A 21,796-nucleotide genomic window follows, 5' to 3' on the forward strand; every position below is an offset into this window, starting at 1 on the left:
CGTCACGTACAAAATTACATTCAAATGCCTTAAATAAGCCATATTCGTATTCTCGGTATTGGACTGGAACTAGCTTGTAACTGAGGCTAATGCGGGGAGTCTTTTCAAATGGAAATGACATTTTTCTCTTTTTATTGATATTCCCCCACATGAGCCTCCATTGCAAGCTAGTGCCAGTCCAATGCCGAGAATATGAAAATGGTCTATTGAAGAGAACATGAAAATAGTAGTCTACTAAGGTAGAAAAACACAAGAGAGGTAACAATAAACCATAAAGGGACAAGGATGGTTAAGGGTGGAGACTACTGACATGGATTACAAACTACGAAATTAACAAATGTTAAACCGTGACTTAGCTCCTTTATGGTAAATTAACCTCTCGACTCTGGAAAAACTGGATTTTGGATTGTTAGCTCTTGCTTTAATGATTTGCTGTTGATATTGTTGTTTTGCTGACAATAGACAGTGTCGTTTTGGTCAGTTCTTGAATCATTTTTGACACTCTTGCTTTCCCATTTAACTATAGTACTATCAGGCCCTCTAGCAGGTCTTGTTATTTATCATGTTAAGCCACAATCACCGTCAGTAACATCCCTTCGATATGGCGAGTATTTTTCTTCAGTGTTCCATCCACATCTTGTTGATGTATCATTATTAATTGTTTATGAATCTTCCTCTTTTAGAATCCTCTGAATCTGAGCTCGAAGAAGACAAAAACATCCAAAAGGGAGTGTACTACTTGTTGAAAGAACTCGCTTTCATAATCTCCAACAAAACGATCTTCAGGACAGACAACGTGGCTGTCATTTATCATCGCAGCTGGCCTGTGTACGAGAAGTTTGTTAATGGACATTACGACGGGGAGCCTAAGAAAGGACTGGGACTAGCCATCATCAAGTACAACTAAATACTTGCTGAGATCTCTTTCTCACTGAAGACACTAAACAATTGGGACGAAAGCTTTAGATTTTGTATTTGAAAATAAAAGCCTCCTGCAAGGTTTCGTTAGGATGTACAGCTAGGAGTTTGAACAGAAAATGTACTTTTCTGTAGTGAGCTCCTAAATATTATTACATATTAGCAATGAGCTTATTCATTCCCTTAAAATTGTATCTTTGTATTTATTTATATTTATAACTAAAACCGTATGTAAGAGAGTTGATCAATAAAATGGAATCAAAATCATGAATGCTGTGAATTTTTATGACCAAACACATTGTTTCGAAGCTTTATTCACACAGCTAACGGTAGAAGACCAAACTAACGATTCAAAATACATAATTTATATGTACAGGACAAACTCCGCTGACAATTACAGCTACAGAATTTACATAATATCTACAGAAATTTACATAATATCGCAACACACATATCCCTTAGTGACTAAGGCCTAAATAAGGCATTTGACTATCAAGCGCTCTCATTCTTTTATAGTCAGTTTCTGCTGTGACTTGACTATTCTGAACGTAGAAGTTATAAATTTTTCATAATGTGGCTTCCAAGGTTGCATGTCATGCACAGGCACAGGCTGCCCTCAGAGCTCTCCCGATATGTACATAACCATTAGACAACAACAAATGAAGAGGTTCTGGATTGAAAATCCATCTTTTGACAGCTTGTAGAATGAAAGAAGGGGAACAAGCAGGCGAGAATCCATACCGGTTTCCACTGACCAGTTCCGGAGGTCGGTCAGATTTTTCAGAATGATTTAGAAACCCCGGAAAGAATACCTCAACCTCGTTTCCAGGGTCTATCATCTTCCCTCCCTCCCTCTCCCTCGCTCCGGGAGGGCGGGATGATGAGTGACCCTGGAAATGAGGGTGAAAAAACCTTTGAGAGTTAAAATCCAAACCTTGGCCTAAAGGAGGCCTAAAGGAGCATGCCCCTGGACCCCTCTAAAAACTTAGGCCTCCGGCACTCGTTGTTTCGGAAATTGATCACCATTTATCCTAGATCCGCGCCTGACACGATTACTTCCTCAGGGGTAGAATAGTGACTGGGGAACGATTTCTAAACTTATAGCATCTCCATCTACTGAATACATGAGTGTAAAGGCAATGAGATTTTTTCCTCACTCTCAGTACGCTAGCTATACACTAAACAAATAAACTACTCTGGGCTAAAAATAGGTGCTGATATTTCTCCGCTTATACAGTTGAACTCCGCGTTTTTTAAATCTTGGGGAAACGCAAGAAATGCAAGCCGGGGCTCGAGATAGCCGAGAGTAAATGACGGAAAGGTATGCCAAGGGAAAAATGACTTGAGTTCGAGACAGCGACACTTGATTTTTTTTAGGAGGAAAACAGTGTAACGCTCGACAAAACCAGTAAGTTTCTACAACAGAGGACAATGTGATTGAGCATCTTGGAATGCAAAATCTCGCGCACTGCAATAGAACATTACCAGTTCAGTGATTGCACACGTTCGGTCCAGTTGAACCTCTCCTTACGGACACTTCTATAATTCCGACACTCGGCTCTGGCCCTTTGTCACTGGATTGTATTGTTTAGTATCGCCGTCAAAGTTTAGAAAGTACATAAACTGATACGGATGAACCTCGGCAAACGATATTTACATTATAGAACCATACATGTATAGTTTAACAGTGCGATCTGTTTTACAAATATATGACAAAGGTAATTTAATAACATTGTATCATTTGGTCTCCCTCGTTCGCATGAAATAAGTGTATGCGTTACGCAAGTTAATTTAAAAGAAAATGTACGAACATTTTAGAACGAGAGGCCAAAAGTTCTGTAGTAAGGTAGTAATGAAGTACCACGTGACCTTAGCCTGCGGCAGGTTTCGACCGTACAAAGAGGGTCTTGTAAGAGACCGAACCCTCAAAAGCGCCAAAATTTTCTCTCTTGAGCCCAAACAAATATTTCTATTTCAGCCAGATTGATGTAATTGTCAATTTGGGGACCATGAGTCAATAACGAGTGCAATCCCCTTACACTACTAACATATCTTCTAACAAAATTCGCTAATCCTCCTTGTTTTGATTCTTTGCTGTACCTCGCGAAGTCATTTGATGAGAAAATTAAAACTTATTACAAGTAAATCAATTGTTTTTAATCATTTTGTAAGCTACTTCTTTTATTAAATAGCTGGTAGAACGAACCTCGTAAAAAGAGTCTTTACATCTTTAATTTAAATAGCGCCCAGGAAAGGAAACGCGTTCTAGGGACGGGACGGGACGGTTCCCGTATAGCAGAATACAACGGGAACATTTATGTACTTAGTACTTGACAGTTTTTTTTCTATGCGCATAATGGTGATCCAAACTTATCTGTTGATATCGGGGCACGTTTTTTAGTTTTTTATCTTGAGGATTCATGAGCCCTGTTCCACTGAATCAACTAATGTCTCTTCCAGCGAGGACGTGCGTCTTTTTTCGGGTAGGAGCGAAGTCTCCTCTGGCTCAGGTGGACGGTAAAGGAACAAAAATAGGGCGACACCCAGGAATGTTAGTCCAGCTGAGCCCATGAAGAGAAGCTCCCATCCTTGGATTGTTAACTCCGCTTTGCTGAGGAGTGGAGCGATCACTTTTCCGGCCGACATCGCGGCGATACAGTAAGGCATTATGACTGGCTAAAGGAGAAAAAAAATATGAAACAAAGTGATAATCAGGAAAAAAAATTAATGAGAGGTATATTCGAATGCCAAAAAAAAATCTTAAGAGCTACCTAACACGCTCAACGTGGAAATTTTACGGGCGGGGTGGTATGGAGTGGAAGTGACGTATTGGGATCCGGTAAATGCTAACTCGCGCTACTGGCAGATTTGTTTGTTTTCTTGCTTGTCTGTTTACAATTATGGGATACTAAATACCTCTGCTAGCTTCAGTAGGGAAAAGTGTAAGAAATGAAACTGGGACAGGAATGAAAAGCAAAAAAAAAAAAGAGTTTAACACTTCTAATCTGAAAAAAAATATGAAACTAAATTACAACAACGCACAGTCTTTGTCGCGAGAAACTGCATTGGGAAGATCCTAAATTTCCCTCATGTTATGGGTTCAGTCACCTACGGAATGTTGTAGTTTATCTCAGGTTGTTTACAAAGGGTCCCTCTTCTTACCATCATGGACTTGGCCACATATTTGGTCGTCAGTGAGGGTAATATTACTCCAGCCACTGAATACGTCAAAAACACCATCATTACTCCACCAATGAAAAGAGCCTCTTTGACCGTAACTCGCAAAGTGTTTAGAGTCTGATAAAATGAATCAAAAGTAGAAATTAGGAGCGAAAATAAACTACAAATAAGCCGGAGGCCAATCCCAGAAGTCACTTTTGCCCCTGATCCAAACAAAAACGCAGTTTGGTCACCCTGTTAATAAGAGCACATCGAGATGCTGACATAAGTACGATGATCATTCTATCTTTACCGCTTTCTCCACAGTTCATATACATGATCTTTCATATATTCGCTCACAAAAAGAAGTAAGTAATACAAGAAAGAGCGTTGTTAAAAACGCTTCAGATTTGAGGCATTACTGAGCTAAAGTAAAGGGTAAATCACATGTTTTGATCAGAAAATATGGTAAAGACTGGTTCAACCTAGCAAGACAACCCCTCCAAAACCTCTCGAGAGATAACGAGTTAAGGGAGTGAAAGCTACTCGAAAATGTTTTACAAATTCTCCCAGTGGGAGAATTCGATAAGGTGCTCTACATTGTAAAGAATAAAGTATTAAAATTTGCGATCACTATAAGGATCGCAAATAGATAAAAATCGAATTCATTAACAACAAACTCAAGAATTAATTACAACTTTACGCACTTACCGAAGGCCCGCCGAGATAGGAAACAACTATCGCAGTGATCATGAGCATATAACAGGCTATAAGGACCAGTCTTTCGCCGTTTTTATTGTTAGCCATACACTGGGCTTTAGATAGGAACGCCATGGAGAGTGAGGCGACAGTGGCTGTGCCTGAAACACCAACCATCAACCAACCATACTGCATGACCTCAAGCTGGAAATGATTGTAAGCGACTAGTGGTAACACAAAGCCAACCCACGTGGTTATATAGCCATTCAATAGATACAGCATCAAGCCAAGAAGTACACCACGTGACTTGAGTGAACGTACCACTGACATATCATCGTTGGAGCCCCCTTAAAAATAAAGTTCGTGGAGTTAGCATTTTTGTTTTCAGTGTGCTTCTTAGAGATGGTTGAAACCAATCATTTTTAGTAAACTAAAAACGAATATGAAGCAAACAACACTTTGGTGTATATCCCGATTTCAAGAGGGAGGGGTTAGTGGAGCGTGCATTTTAGGGGAGTAGCTATATGATGGGAGAAATTAACAGAGCAAGCGCGGTATATCCTGGAACATAGCGACATGTTCTACCTGGTGAACGAGGAACGTTTTTACTCTTTTTAATGGAACACTCGTTTTAAAAAATATTTCGTTATGTAACAGATCTTCATTACTTAACTACGGTTTTAGTTGTCACATTTCTTATGTTTGATCTGACTTAGTTTGACGTTTAAATCAACGCCATTCAGTAGTCTGTAGTATGAACAAAAATTAATCAAACTCACCGATTGGAGAGCAGTTCGTTTCGTCCAGAGCAAATGTGACCAGGATTAACGAGACACAAAAGGAGAGGATGGTGAGAGCTGCTGGAGCAGAGAACTCATCGAGTCCGGTTGCTTTACCGAGAGCATTCTTGCTAAAGTTGGGTAAAAAAGTTGCTGATGCTGTGGAAAAACGACGAAAATGAGACTTAATAACGATATGGGCGGTGCTTCGTGTATGCTGCTGTTGGTCATCCCAATGATAATTATTTATGAAGACAATACTGCTAAAAAAAAAAAAACCATGAAGACGACATTATGTTTGTGATGGTATAATTATTATTTATTGCCTTAGTTATCATCACCGGCAGACAAGTGAATATTGTTTGTGTTGTTCTTACCGATCGTGGATGACATCACTCCAACCATGCATGTAACTCTGTAGTACGACATGAACTTTGTGCGGGATTCTCGACTGGTGTTGGCGCCAATGAAGCCATAAGCAACTCCTCCACTACCTGGGAACAAATAAAATACAGGCTTGTGTTGACTAGGATGGTGCTCGCTTGATTCAAAGTGACACACTAGGTTTGTCTTGTGTGACAATCTTAACCATCATTGTTGCCTCTTTCATGTTTTTCTCCTTGGTGAATTGAAGAACGGGGGTGCTCGTTGTACCTATTAGGGGCTGAAAACTTGGTTTTTGGTACCTCTTAGGGTGTTTAGCTTCAAAAAGTCCACAGCGAGAGCTTTCGCGGTACCTTTGGGGTATTGAACCGAAAAAGATATGACAATCAAGTTTAAGCGTAGAAGGTATTTGAAGCTGTCGTCCTTATCGCTATTAAAAAATTATGAAAGTGTCAGTTAATGTCTTGTTTTAGAATTGGTACTTCTTAGGGGAAAAAAACAATTCAAAAGAAGATCTTGGTACCTCTTAGGAGTTCTCTTCAAAAATTTCCCACGAGCACCCCCTTCTTTTTTATATAGGAGCGCCTCTCCCGGGAAATGACGATCCTTTACCACTAAAACGTTTGAGTTTCTAGGTAAGCTAAGCTAAGGTAAAATCTTTATTTAGACACGGTATTTCCTTCAGGAGTTAATTAACAATATTAAGCTCAAATAGTCTAACTACCTAACTAAATCACTAATAACTACTGCAATAACAGAAATGATCAAAAACCCCTGCTTTACAAGGAAGCTGTGTATAAAAGCAAAATAAAACTTACATAAGACTACCATCAAAATCATAATTCTTCATTTCAGATTTAAATTCATCAAGAGAGAGTGACTGACGAATATCCAAGGGTAAACTATTCCACAGTACAGCTCCGCTGTAGGACAGACTTCTTTTACAATAATTAGAGCGGGGCTGTGGAATATGCCAGCTTAGGTATCGGAACGGAAGACAAAGTACGAACTAAGATAGTCCGGAACCATATTATTTACAATCTTATACATCATTATTGATTTATCAACAAGGCGTTGACGATCCAGTTTAACCCAGTTTACCATTCGCAACAATTCATCGTTACTACGATCGTAATTTGAAAAAGTTATGACACGTGCAGCATGATTTCGTAATTTTTGTAACTTTTGAGAAAGACTCTTAGAACAGGATCCCCACACCGAGCTGCAGTAATCGAGATGAGGTTGGACTAATGAATTGTAGATGGAAAGTAGAGTCTTATATGGGACCGAATTCCTAATACGTTTAATGGCGCTTATACCAGAAGTAATCCTTTTAGAAAGCTCGTTGATATAACACTCTCAAGTAAGATTTTCATCAATGTGTACACCTAAGAATTTTACAGTCGAGACTTGCTTTATCGGGAACTGGTTAACTGTGGCAGTGGGATTCGCAGTAGAATTTAACGACCTTTGCTTAGACCCAATCAGTAGGAATTCTGTCTTTGTCATATTTAAAGTTAGTTTGTTGGCTGCAAGCCACACACGAATTCTCTCCAAATCAAGATTAATACAATTCTTCATTCCATCAACATCACTACCAGCAAAAGTAATACTAGTGTCATCGGCGTACATCCTTGGTTGGGAATGCTGGAGACAATTAGGCGAATTATTTATGTATAATAGAAATAGAAGGGTCCCAAGAATCGTTCACTGTGGAACACCACAGCGAAAGAAGAATAATATGGCCCACAGTATCAAAGGCCTTCTTAAGATCTAAAAATACAACGGCATTAATAAGACCAGTTATCAGTCGCTTCAATCAAAGCAGTAATTGTAGAATGAAGCGAGCGAAAACCAGATTGGTGTCTACTGAGAAGATGGTTTTCGTTTAGATAATGATACAACTGATCATAAATAATTCGCTCGAAAACCTTGGCCACAACCGGGGTAATCGATATCGGTCGATAATTAGAAGGATCACTCCTACTTCCAATTTTCTTAAAAAGAGGCGCGATTCTTGCAATGTTCCATTCATCGGGAAAAATACCAGTGTCGATAGATTGATTGAATATCATGGCGAGTGACCCAGAGTATAATTAAATCTGGACATTCTCTTAGCAGTCTGGCTAACACAGAATCAAGACCTGTCGCCTTTCTCTTGCATAATTTATTTAGGTGGGACAAAACGTGCAAACTGTTGCAAACTGTTGGTTTGGTTAACAAATTCATCGAAGGAGGTTGCTATTCCCGTGAGATCAGCCCACGGTTGAGCCAAGATGTCCGAACGAAACCTATTACGATCGAAATTTTTAAATTGCCTAAACAATTTCCGCCGCTTTCTCGAGTCCGATCTACGTTCCTCCCCGAGAAGAGAGTTCGGGAGAGGAGCGCGAGCTCTTTTCCCGAACAGCGGCTGGTAATCGAGCCTACTTTGACGGCCGATGGCAATGAAATTTTACGAAAAACATAAATCAAACTATGATCACTGATTCCGACATGAGATACTCCAGAGCAAGATACACTGTCCGGGTGACTAGCAAAAATGACATCAATTAAAGTGCAACTCACAGGCGTTACTCTTGTCGGTTCGTTAATATGTTGTTTTAGATTGTAAATATTAGTGATGTTTAGTAGGGCCCGGGTATTTACATTATTCAGAGATGACAGGAGTATATTACAATTATGGTCACCCATAAGGTAATACTATTTCCCTTCAGCATCTAGCTTTCCAACAAGAGATTCAAAATCGGAGAATAATAAGGTGAATTGGGAGGTCTGTACCATGTAGTAACAATAAAAGATTTGCTTCTTGGTTTACTAATTTCAATAGAAAGACTTTCCAGTTGATCAAATACGAGGCATCGAATTCGAGGCATCATTACCTTTAGCTCCTACTGGAGGCTACCGGGATTTTTTTACGTGAGAACTGAAGGCTTATTATCGACAAGGACTCCGAAATATTCGTTAATTTTCTCACCTGCACCGAAACCAGCCAACGCTCTTCCCAGAATGATAAGCAAAACAGAGTTGGCTTTCTGCGCAGCAATGTACGTCACATTTCCACCAATGGCGATTGTCAGAGAAGCTAAGAGAACAATCTTGATTTGACGGAGTTTCTTGACAAGTAGGCTGGCTAGTGGCTGAGAGATTCCTTGTCCCAAGGGAAATAAGCTCTGGGCCAAGGAGAGGTATACGGCGGCAGAAGATCTATTCTTAGATAGCTGAAAGGAAAAAATGGTGCGGTTAGCCTACTTTAATAATAATAATAATAATAATAATAATAATAATAATAATAATAATAATAATAATAATAACAATAATAATAATTATAAAATATTTATATAGCGCCAATCCACTATTTGTCCATGGCGCTTTACATTAAATAAAAAAAAATATTTAAAAAGCTAACAAAGAGGAGGGGGAAAAAAAATAAAAAAATAATCTAAAAATTAATTACTTTAGATACATACCGGAGGGAAACTAAAATAACAAAATCCTATTGATGCACTGCGTTTTTCGAAGGTCACCAACTACACCTAACTAAAATCCGGGCTAAAACAAATCAATAGCCTAAAAGATTACTGGTAAAGTTTCTGACAATTTAACTGCTGGTATGACCTTTGATGAATCCCTTGCCTGCTTTTTCATACAATTTCCTTCAAATTGAATATCTTGAGTTAATTTTTGTTTTCCTGAACGACTTACTTTAGTGGCAAATACCAGCAGAAAAAACAAACCGGTTGTGTTACTCAACGTGACTACATCTCGGGTCACGCTAGGTTTTCGAAGAAAACCATTTGCAAGATGTTCATTGATCGTATTGATCGTTTGCATTTGGGAGTAAATTAAAACTTGAAGTTTATAAGACTATGTACCAGCTGTTACGCATTTAAACTCTGAGGCAAAATCGCGAATTGGAAAACGATGGCTAAAATGTAGCATATGGCAAATAAATATTCACTTTTCGCTTCCGCAAACTTCACAGTCGAAACTTCAAGATCGAGTCCTGTTTCCCTAAAAATGCTTTCTCTCAGCGAATTTTACTAAAAAATTTACCTGGAAATATTGTAAAGCTCGCCAACAGAAAACTTGGAGAAGGAAATACTTTTTGAATGTGGAAAACCATTTCCAGTTTGATCGGCACGTTTTTAAAATTTCATGGACTCAACGAAATCGTCACAAGCAAATCCTGCAAATTGAACACATCCTAAACCAAACAAAGAAATAGATACTCACAGAAAGGATATATGGGTATATTGAAGTCATAACTACAGCCCATTCCAAATAATTGACAAAGCCGACCAGCAGAACCACTGCAGTATTCGTCTTGCTCAATGCCATGTCTGCAATCTGCTTCGTTCAGGTCAAATATGGAAACTGAGACATTTAGATGGAATTGTTTGCTGTCAATGGTAATGCTTGATCAGAGGACTGGTTCAAAGATAAACCGAAATTTTCTTTTTCTCGGATTGATACTAATCCGTTTTGTGTCTCTTGCAAAATGAGTGAACTCTTAAAATAGCTTCCTTAGCGCGTGACATGACGTTGTTGGCGACGCCTATGAAGCGGAGAACCGAAAGGGAAAACCCCTTTGGTAAGACCTGTAAGAAACAGTTCCGGTTTCAAGAGTGTGACATCTACGTTGCACAATCCGTTTTCTCGGAATTAGCGGATGTGAAATCCGTCAGGTCAGTTCTTGTTATAGATTAATTGATTAACGTGGACTTTCCCTTGTAGCCAAGTGAATAAGAAAACGACTTCGATGTATTGAAGGCTGAACATCGGTAGACACTTACCCAGGGCAATGTACCGATTATCGAATCCTCGTTTTGTGTTCGCAAGAGTGTTTTACGGAAACAAGCCCCCTTTGTCACTTCTATGCACAGTGTCAAAACCAGAAGAGCATTCCTTGGAAGAAAATACTAGCCAAATCTCCAGTGATACCAAGGCAAGCCAGTTTTACTTCAATTCAGTATTACTGTTTAAGGGTAGGGGTAAAGACCACAGTTTAAATATAATTTATACACTCAAAGGACCACAAAGGTCACAATGCAGTTTAGTAGGACACAGCCCGGAGCGCGATAGCCTGCGTGGCAGGCGTTCAAAGGGGAGGGAGACGGCGAAACTAGAAGTACGAAAAGAGTGCGATACACAATCACGAATCGCAAGGGCAAGTACGAAGTGTGAGACACGACCCGAGTGTCTGATACATGAGCGCGAGGGCTAGCATACGTAGAATTTGTTTTTGTCACGAATGAACGCACGAGGGGAACACGAGGGGAACAAATGGCCGCGCGAGCCATATGATCATTTTCCCCTCGCGCGTTCTTCGTGGGACTGCTCGCAGGCTGGCCGCGCCCTCGCGCGCGTTTTCGCACTGCACACTCTGTACTACAGACTAACACTCACATTAGCTTCACTTACGTCGATGCTTTTCCCTTTCCCGGTAACACCAAGACCACGTCCACGGTCACGTGACAGATTATGAAAAAAAAATTAAGGGTACCTAATCTTAGTCGGAATAAAATAAGAAACAAAACCACCTCTCTCCCCGAATCAATGATGAACTCGCGCTAATACCAAAATGCGCTGCTTTATTTTCGATCATTAGTAGTATAGTGAATGGGGCTACTAGGACATTGTACAAAAAAAACGACCTTCCCACCCCTCCGCAAACCAAAAAAATACCCTCGCCGGGCCTCAACTCGAAAAATGCATTTTCAGGTCTCTCAGAGTAACTTCCATGTCAAGCCCTCTCGTGAGCAAATTTCATGTCTCCCACCCCGCCACAAATCAAAAAAATCTTTCTGCCAGAAAACACTTCGCGGAGTCGGCTCATGATTGAAATATACTCTTACCAGGCCTCTAGAAATCAAAAAATGCTTCTTCTCTGAAACAGCATGAAAATGGACTGTCCCAGGCCTCCACAAATCAAAATATTATTCACCAAGTGGCAAAACAGAGCTTTTGATTGACACTTAAAGGAGAAACGTTATTTATATATTAGTAGTATGAGTATGAAAATTAGAAATTATGAAAATAAACAATCTAACTATAATATAGTAGAGATGGATAAATCGAATTTGAGTAAATTATCAAGGAAACAATTAGTTGATCTATTGTTAAAAGATCAACAAAAATTGAAAAAAAACTATTCCAGCACCTTGCAAAACTGTGAAACAAATGATACAAGATTATGAGGAAAATATAATTGCGCCACCTCTTGAATTTAGAGATAAACCTAAACCTCGTATTAAATCTAAAAAACTAATACCAGCTCCAAGACCTATTGGAGCTATGTTGAAGGTAGAAAAACCAATTCCTAAACCTCGTATTAAATCTAAAATACCAATACCAGCTCCAAGAACTAGAATAACGCCTGTTAAACGAGTTCTAAAAGATGCTGTTGAAACATATGGAATTAATTTGAAAAATAAAAGTGATCCGCTGATTTAATTACAAACAACCAGACAGGCAACTGGTCATCATTTTAATAAATCTCACTTGGCAAACAGTAAAAATTTTAAATTTTATGAAACTATGAGAATAACCTTCATCAAAGAAGTTCCTGATAGTGGAAAAAATGATGAGGTTGAAGTTGAAATTGATGTTGCTGGTGTAAAGCGTTATTTGAAACGTAAAACTGCTCATTTCAGTAGTAAAGCCAAGAATGTTACAAACATTATTGATTTAAATCAACAATTAAAAATTTCTCAGGAAGGGATTCTGAAAAAGATCGCACAATGGCTATCAGAAGGTAGTGGTTGGATAATAAACTCAGTTGATAACCATTATCTTGATATTGTCAAATATATTCCACTGTCGGCCAGATCATATATCCAACTGCCAAAAGAGTTGAGAAACCCAACAAAAGGCCTCATCAACGTGCAGAATAAGGATAATGAATGTTTCAGATGGTGTCATATCAGACATTTGAATCTACAAGAGATTCATTCTGAGAGAATCAAGAAATCAGACCTATCGCTTATTAATAAGTTACATTGTTCTGGTGTTGAATTTCCTGTTAAAATCAATGATTACAATAAAATTGAGAAACAGAATAGTATTAATATCAATGTTTTCGGTTATGAAAACAAGTAAGCATATCCAATTTATGTTTCCAAAGAACGATTTGATGATCATTTGAATCTTCTATTAATAACCAATGAGGACAAACAACACTATGTGTTGATCAAAGACTTTGATAGATTCATGTACAATCAAACGAAGCACAAAGCAAGGAAACACTTTTGTATGCACTGTCTTCAGTGTTTCTCATCTGAAGATATTCTCAGTAAACATAAGACTGAATGTTTCGTGATAAATGGTGAACAAGCAACAAAAATGCCTGGGAAAGGTGAGAAAATTAAGTTTATAAATCACAATCGGCAGTTACCATTTACCAGTTACCAAGTACCATTTGTGATTTATGCTGATTTCGAAGCTATTACAGAAAAAGTTGATTCTTGTAAACCAAATGATAGTGAATCCTATACTGAAGCTTATCAAAAACATACTGATTGTGGATTTGGTTACAAAGTCGTATGCTGTTATGATGATAAGTATTCCAAACCGGCTCAGATTTACCGAGGTGAAAATGCGGTTTACAAATTCATGGAAAAAATGATAGATGAAGTAAAATATTGCAGAAACACAATAAAATACAAATTTAATAAACCAATCAAGATGACTCCTGCTGACGAAGAGAATTTCAAACAAGCAACAGAGTGCCATATTTGTGGCAAGAAGTATACCAACAAAGACAAAAGAGTCAGAGATCATTGTCATGTGACAGGTAAATACAGAGGGTCTGCTCGTGAAGCTTGCAACCTCAATTTTCAATTAACCGACAAGATACCAGTCATATTTCATAATCTTAGAGGCTATGACAGCCATTTTATAATGTAGCAGATTGGCCAAATAGCTAAGAATAACACCTACACCAATAAGAAGGTGACGAGCAAGAAATGAAGATGAATTGCATCCCGAATAACATGGAGAAATATATGGCACTCATGCTAGGTCACAATTTGGTATTCATTGATAGTTTCCAGTTCACGAGTTCTAGTCTTGATAAACTAGTCAGTAATCTGCCCAAAGAATCATTAATATACACATCTGAGATTTTCAAAGGAAAAGCACTTGATTTGATGTCTAAGAAAGGTGTTTATCCATACGACTATATGGACTCATTTGATAAATTTAACAAAACAGGATTACCGACAAAAGAAGCATTCTACAGTATTCTCAATGATCAACATATATCTGATGATGACTACAAACATGCCAAATGCGTTTGGAAAGGATTTCAGCTCAAGAATATGGGTGAATATCATGATCTATATTTGATGTCAGATATTCTGTTATTAGCCGACGTGTTTGAAAATTTCAGAAAATCATACTTGGAATGTTATAAACTTGATCCTGCTCATTATTTTACAAGTTCAGGTTTATCTTGGGACAGCATGCTCGAAATGACTGACATTGAACTTGAATTGATGACTGATATTTGATATGTTCCAGTTCATAGAGAAGGGTACTTCCTATATCGTTCACAGATTTGGTGAAGCAAATAATAAATATATGAAATCATATGATAAGACCAAAACATCAAAATATATCACTTATTTTGATGCAAATAATCTCTATGGTTGGGCAATGAGTCAGTATCTTCCAACTGGTAAATTCAGATGGATGATAGACAAACAAATTAATAAATTAGATCTCAATAAATACACAGATGATAGCAAAGCAGGAATAATTTTAGAAGTAGACCTGAAATACCTCCATGAATTGCATGACTTGCATAATGATTTTTCTCTTGCTCCTGAACAGGTAAAAGTAACAGAAAATATGTTGTCAGAATATTGGGGACAAATAAAAGATAAATTTAATATCTCAGTTGGTCAAGTTCACAAATTGATACCTACATTGAACAACAGAGAAAAATATGTTCTCCACTACAGGAATCTACAATTATATCTTGATTTAGGACTAAAACTAACCAAAATTCATAGTGTTTTAAAGTTCAATCAATCTCCGTGGTTGAAGAGCTATATTGATTTTAATACACAGAAACGAACTAATGCTAAAAATTCATTGGAAAAAGACTTCTTCAAACTCATGAATAATTCAGTCTTCGGGAAAACTACGGAGAATGTTCGCAAACGAGTTGATGTCAGACTTGTTACTGATGAGAAACAACAAGTTAAATTAGTAAGCAAACCAACTTACGTATCATCAAAAATTTTCAACAAAAATCTGGTTGCAGTGCATAAGATCAAAGAAGCACTAACCTTGAATAGACCTGCTTATGTAGGTATATGTATTTTAGACTTGTGTAAGACTTTGATGTACGACTTCCATTATAATTATATCAAACAAAATTCTCAAACTCATTAATTATTCATGAGCTGATGACCCAATCAGCTCGCATCAACTGGGTCAGGTGCATGTATGTTGATACCCAATGAACATACCGATCAACACACGGTAGATTAGTTCAAAAACTGATCAAGACACTGATCAAGAAACTTGAATTTTAATCAGTCTTAATTATAATTCTAAATACAGCATTTTTCCCGCTGAAATCATTGCTTACAACAACAATACAGCAACATATTATTCCTTCTTAGACATCGTTACATTAATTGTACAGTTTTTGAATTTTCCTTTCTGGAAAACAACATCCGTTAAAGATTGATCCTGTTTCTCTGTGGTAAAACATGTAGTTGTACTAACAACACTTGGACCTAGGATCTTTGAAACTTTAGACACATTTTCTTCTGTAGGCTTTTCGTACTGCAACAATGCATTAGAACGATGCCCCGACCTTTCGCGAATCAATTTTTCTTCAACCCCAGAATTGAACAGGGAGGAAACACAAGTAACGCGCAAACTGTGAGCGGTTTTGCGTTTAAAGCCTGCCGCGTCGCACATGTCAGGCAAAATCTTGTTCAAGCTGTTGATGCCTACGGGCACTTTATCGAATGCGAACCTAGTTTTTGATGGCTTAAAGTAAAATGCGGTAACTTCCTTTGCATGAGTCTCAACTAACCCTACATACAATCTGAATATCTCAACAAGGCACGGCTCGTGCTTTTCCTCAATAGAATGACAAACGTGCTTGACCACTCGCGGCACATACTTTAGATCACAAAGACCTCCATGATAAGTTTTAGAGGCATTTTCTTCAAACTTAATAAAATTTGGACCAATTTCAAAGTTGTTTACAACAATATTTCTGTGATCTCTCCCCCGCAACCCAAAAACTTTTCCGTTGTAGAAATAGATCGTGTTCAATAACGACTTAGCTGATGTAGTTCCCAGCAATTTCTTTTGCCAGAATACTGCTTCTTCTTGCTCGCTCATAAACTCCTTTTCCTCTTTCTTACACTTAATGTGAAGCCCTTCTCGAACGCCATTCTTCATCTCGGCATCTAAGCAACGTCGGAAAAGGACAAACCTTCAAAAAATAACACACAAAATTAAAGTCCTGAAACAGTGCATTTTAAATTACTAACCAATTCGGTCTAAAAGTTGTCAAGTACCTTTTGTCACTAGCGTCCAGAGGATTCAAAGCTTCTGATCCATTTTTCTCCTTCAAATAACGCTTGAGGGCACAAATGATACCATAAACAGACTTCGGAGGGTATCTTTCACCGGACTTTTTAGCTACCTCCATCACAAATTTTGACAACCAATAGTTCAGCGACAGAGCGTCCATTCCAGCAATATCTACACTCACAGCGGTAACATTGTGTAAATCGTAGTCCTTGAAGAGACCGCCACAATCTAATACCGGAACTTTAACCTCTCTCAACCTCTGCCATTCGGCAAAAATGTTCACAGCCCACTTGTTTTTATACTTAGTTGAAACTGGAACAGCATCATTCACCAAAACATTTTCTTGAGAAGAGGTTTTTGGAACTCGAAAACGTTCTGATCTCCACTCGATCTCCATCACGCGGCATAATGTTAATTTATTAAAAATTCAACCTTTAAAACTTGCCCACATGGCCGCATATAAAAGATTCATTTCATTTACCATATGAATAAAAAACAGACAATAGCCTATTGAGCACGCCTACTAATTACCTATTCTTCCAAAAAAAATTCTCATGCTACTTTGAGAAGCCAGCTCAAAAACTCGTGCTTCGTTTTTCATCAGGGGTTCCAAACACCTCGAAACAATGAAAGCACTCCGCCTTCGGCGTCGTGCTTTCATCTGTTTCTCGGTGTTTGGAACCCCTGATGAAAAACTCGCACTCGTTTTTGATCTATTACATATAAATCAAAAGCTCGATTATTGTTCACAGACACTGACTCTCTCACATATGAAATTAGAACAAAAGACTTGTACAAAGACTTTTGGAAAGACAAAAACAAGTTTGATAACAGTGATTATTATCAATATACGCGGCCAAATTGAAAACCGCCCTCTTGAAAACACGCGCTTTGCGGGCCGCAAATGACTCCTAGCGGGCCGTAAATGTATTAACGGCCCTGCAGCTGATTGGTTCTCGGTTCATCATCCGATGAATATTAACCAATCAGGTTACGTTTATTGACGCGGGAAAACCATTCAGGTGCGAACAGCTTGCATAGTGAACGTTTGCCGTTTGGAAATTTCATTTTAAAATGGAAGAACTCCCAAATTTTCAGCTTTTTTCTAGTCAAAACTCGGACTTAGACAACGAGCAACTGAATGAGATTGAGCAAAAAGCTCAAGCGAAAAACACCAAGAGAGCTACTGAGTGGGGAGTAAAAAAGTTCGAGAAATGGTGTGAGAAAAGAAAAATTACAGTGGATCTCAAAACAGTAAGTGCAACGGACTTGAGTGAAATTCTGCGAAAGTTCTTCGCTGAAGTGAAAACAGAGAAAGGCCAAGCATTAACTCCAAGTGCATTGACTGGAATTAGAGCGGCCATTCATCGCCATCTAACCTGTGCTCCACTCAGCCGAAACATAAACATTTTGCAAGACAGCGAATTTATGTCTGCCAACAAAATGTTTGAAGCGAAGGCCAAGCTATTTACGAAAGAAAACAATGCGAAACCAAAACACAAATCATCCATTCAGTCAGGAGACATGCAGAAATTGAATCGATACTTCATGGAAGGGCAGAACACGGACGGCGTTTGGAAAGATGCGGAGAAGTTAGTTGAGTTTATTTGGTTTTCGTTGTGTTTTCATTTTGCTCGCCGCGGCAGAGAGGGATGGCGGGAGCTTACAAGGCAGTCATTTGAAATAAAAACTGATGACACTGGAGCCCGTTACATCACCGAAAAACTTACTGAACAAACTAAAAATTACCAAGGAGGCGCTAAACAGTCTGAGCAGTCATACTCGGATGTTCGTATGTACGAAACTTCAACTGCACTTGATCCAGTGGCTGCGTTTGAATTTTACCTCGGCAAGACTCATCCCGACTGTAAGGCACAGTTTCAGACTCCAAGCAAAGCTACCACCAAGAATGTAAACTTTGCAAGCACCCGACACTGGTACAGAAATGAGCCTATGGGAAAAAATACTATCAGCAAGATGATGGAAAGGATTTCCATCAAAGCAGAGTTATCGGAGCGGTACACGAATCACTGCATTCGTGCATCGACTGTCACTTCTTTGTTCCAGCGCGGTGTGGACGCAAGGAAAATCTGTGCAATCACAAAGCACAAAGATGAACGGAGCCTTTCCCACTACATCAGCGAGACAACAAGTGCACAAAAAAGAGAGTGTTCAAAGATTTTAAGTGACACATTTCAGCCACAACTCGCTGTTCAGCAAGAAGCTTCAGGAATCACAAGGCAAAATGTCGCGGGCCCGTCAGCCGGTCCTAGCTCAAACTTAAACCCACAGTCTCTTCTCCAAAACCAATTTATTTCCTTGGCACAGCCGTACCAAAATTGCACCCAACATATTCAGATTGGAACAATGAACATTTATCACGGAAAGTATGAAGAACCGTCGCCATCAACCCGCAAACGCCGCCGAATAATCGAGAGCGATGATAGCGACTAAAAGCTGTAACTTATTTGATGAAATTAGCAAAGACAGTCTGAGTCCATTGCCTGTGAACGGGAAGACTATCATTTTTTAAAATGTAAACTGTCTTTTTGCTAATCATTGTTACCAATCTTTTTAAAACTAGATTATATTTGACATTTTATTGTAAACAAAAAGGAATTTTATTTGGCTCTTGTTTAGCTGTTCGTATTGTAGCAACAACTTTCCATGCCATAGTTTCATGCTACATCTCTGTTAAACATTTTTTTCTTATTAAATGAATTTGTACGATTTGGCCTTGTGTATTGATAATAATGATAATCGCATGACTTTTGTCGGTCATATAGTTTATTTGTGTCCCTCGTAGCATCATTTGCGCCCTTGCGCTTCGCGCTCGGGCGCAAATGATGCTACTCGGGCCACAAATAAACTATATGCCCTCCAAAAGTCATGTGATTGTCCTATTATCCAGAAGATAGTAAATTCTATGATAAAACCAATAAGAAAGTAATCGGAAAGTTCAAAGATGAGGCAGCTGGTGAAATAATAGCAGAATTTGTTGGTCTCAGAAGTAAAATGGACAGCTATATCAAAGGCAATGGTGAAAACGGTAAGACAGCCAAAGGAATCAAGAAAATCGTGATCAAAAAGAACATTCATCTTGCTGACTACAAAAATACTCTCTCAATGGTACGCAAATGTATCATAAGATGAAGACAATCAGATCTAATTGTCATCAACTAGGTAGTTATGAATTGAATTAAGTATCACTATCATGTTTTGACGATAAAAGTCATTATAGTACAAAAGATGGCATACGATCATATGCATATGGTCATTATAAAATCAGAAACTAATTTTTCAAAAATGCGGTTTATCAAAAGATGGTCTATCAAAAATTTAATCAGGTGGGATTTCAGCAGAAGGTTTCGGTTTCAAAAATTCTATTTCACTTTTTAATTTTCTAAAATGTATTTCATCTGGAAATTCTATTTCATTTTTTAATGTCAAAAAATCTTTCGTAATATTGACATTTCTTTGATGTAGCTGAGTATTAAGATGATTATGCTTTCCAGCTAGTTTGTAATTTTCAAACAAACAGAACAGTACCATGATTCATTTTTGCTCTCCATATATATTATACGGCTCTATTTTTTAAGTATTCATGATTTGAAAATATTGGTGTTGTGTGACATTCTCGGAAAAACAAGAACACACTGCAGGGACTTTCCCTCGGAAATGAGTCATCCAATTTCTATTGTTAGACTGTTTGTATGTCGAATTATTTCTAACACGTTAGAAACACACCATGTATCCGCGGGACTTTCCCTTGGAAATGAGTCATCAAAGTCAACCAATCAAAAGATCATTTTGTGGCTTCGCAATTGTGAAATTTTTCACTGAAACTTAGTTGAATTTGTGTACTTCATTTGTGAGTTTATTATACCGGGACTTTCCCTTGTCTGTTGCATCAGACAGTCGTTGACCTATTGCTTTCTCAAGATAAATTTCTCGCCTTTCTTTCTGATACTATCAGAAACACATCATGGAAAAAGAAAGGTTTGCTCAATTCAGAGTTGATCTCGCTAAAACTGTTGAATCGTTCTCACTTTATTTCTTACGCGTAAGAAACATATTCTGTTGTTTTTCACTAATGGATGACTTAGCAAAGTGTCTTGCCATATCACTTTGTTGTTATGATTATTTATTGTCTGGAAATGCTTTTTGATGTCTTTGTAAAAATATTGTTGTCTGCAAAACATGCAGAACCAAACACAGAAGTCATATTGTTTCTTCATATAATAATACTATATATTTTTTATCTACATAATCGCTTCAGTTTCTTCCAAAATGATTCTTTTTTGAAAACCATATAGAATATTTTGTCAGGGTATTTTTCTAATCTGAAAGAATATACTCCATAATTGTTCATATCGAACTCCATAGTATAACTATTATATGAAAAATAAACTCTATACCTATAATATATGAGTTCAAGTCAATCATGGGAAACAAGTCAATCAGGCCAAAGTATAAGCCAATCGAGCCAATCGAGTCAATGAAGCCAATCAAACCAAAGTACAAGCCAAAGTCTAAGTCAATCAAGTCAATCAAGTCAATCAAGTCAGAGTTCAACTTGGGATTCTCAATCTTCGGGTGAAGAATGGTTACGTGATTCTTCTCAATCGACAGATTCTAATTCTGGCCAAATTTATTCTAACGTATTAGTAATGGGTCCGTGGGTCATTCGTCCATTCAAGTTCGTTTAAAATCAAAAATTTAAAATTGATTTCAATTGTCAATTTTCAATTTTTAGACTTCCGCCGAAAACAGAAAAACTAAGCCATGCAACAGACTGCAACATTGTCGGAGAAACAAAATAGCCGCTTAGGTCCATTTTTCTCTTCATTGTTGACAGGAATAAAGTCAAAATATAAGTTCTGTTTCAATGTTCTACCGAAAGGAAAAAAGTCAAATATTTTCAATTTGGCACTTTCTTATTTTTTACGATAAAAAATCATGATAATCAAATATCGAAATCAATTTTCAATTTTTGATTTTAGACAAAAATTGAATGGACGAATGACCCACGGACCGTAATGAACTGCAATACAGAAATACACGATGAAATGATCACAATGGACTACACAGATTGTCCATTCTGCGATCAAGAATTACAACAACCATCAACAATATACCTTCCTTGTTGTGAAAAACAAGACATGATAAATAACAAAGGCACAAATTTATGCCGTAATTGTGGAACGGCTAATAGGTTGATTTTTGTGAAAATAAACTTAGGTTTGTCAAGAAATCGGTTTACCAAAGAAAATAAAATTGGGAAAATGTGC

The 21,796-nt window shown here is 37.9% G+C and overlaps 3 protein-coding genes across 3 annotated transcripts in view; 1 reads left to right on the top strand and 2 right to left on the bottom strand.

Annotated features, from left to right (window-relative positions):
* Positions 1 to 3,050: 3,050 nt before the first annotated feature.
* Positions 3,051 to 10,497, bottom strand: LOC149115546 (major facilitator superfamily domain-containing protein 8-like). The gene is made up of 7 exons (XM_089285035.1): positions 10,176 to 10,497; positions 8,917 to 9,160; positions 5,933 to 6,049; positions 5,556 to 5,714; positions 4,789 to 5,123; positions 4,081 to 4,215; positions 3,051 to 3,594 (listed from the first exon to the last, which is right to left on the bottom strand). Exons 1-7 carry the CDS (start codon positions 10,278 to 10,280, stop codon positions 3,337 to 3,339), a joined length of 1,353 nt encoding a protein of 450 aa, XP_089141161.1. The 5' UTR covers positions 10,281 to 10,497; the 3' UTR covers positions 3,051 to 3,336.
* Positions 10,498 to 10,628: 131 nt separating this feature from the next.
* The window catches only part of LOC149115547 (carnitine O-acetyltransferase-like), a 34,965-nt gene continuing 23,797 nt past the window's right edge, over positions 10,629 to 21,796 (top strand). The window contains exon 1 of the mRNA XM_089285033.1: positions 10,629 to 10,887. Within this exon, the coding sequence (XP_089141159.1) occupies positions 10,744 to 10,887 (144 nt within the window). The 5' untranslated portion in view covers positions 10,629 to 10,743. The remainder of the gene's footprint in view (positions 10,888 to 21,796) is intronic.
* On the bottom strand, positions 15,465 to 17,129 carry LOC149115548 (zinc finger MYM-type protein 2-like). The gene is made up of 2 exons (XM_089285032.1): positions 16,490 to 17,129; positions 15,465 to 16,404 (listed from the first exon to the last, which is right to left on the bottom strand). Exons 1-2 carry the CDS (start codon positions 16,900 to 16,902, stop codon positions 15,561 to 15,563), a joined length of 1,257 nt encoding a protein of 418 aa, XP_089141158.1. The 5' UTR covers positions 16,903 to 17,129; the 3' UTR covers positions 15,465 to 15,560.

The sequence above is a fragment of the Orbicella faveolata genome, unplaced genomic scaffold, assembly GCF_042242905.1.
Source record: "Orbicella faveolata isolate gen_17 unplaced genomic scaffold, um_ofav_v1 contig_13, whole genome shotgun sequence".
Taxonomy (NCBI): Eukaryota; Metazoa; Cnidaria; class Anthozoa; order Scleractinia; family Merulinidae; genus Orbicella; species Orbicella faveolata.

Coding starts and splice junctions, on each gene's coding strand:
- LOC149115546 (XM_089285035.1), bottom strand. CDS start 10,280: ATGGCATTGAGCAAGACGAATACTGCAGTGGTTCTGCTGGTCGGCTTT. Junction 9,161..10,175: donor TATACCCATATATCCTTTCT/GTGAGTATCTAT, acceptor TTTTCCTTTCAG/CTATCTAAGAATAGATCTTC. Junction 6,050..8,916: donor GTTGGCTGGTTTCGGTGCAG/GTGAGAAAATTA, acceptor ATTTGTTCCCAG/GTAGTGGAGGAGTTGCTTAT.
- LOC149115548 (XM_089285032.1), bottom strand. CDS start 16,902: ATGGAGATCGAGTGGAGATCAGAACGTTTTCGAGTTCCAAAAACCTCT. Junction 16,405..16,489: donor CTGGACGCTAGTGACAAAAG/GTACTTGACAAC, acceptor TATTTTTTGAAG/GTTTGTCCTTTTCCGACGTT.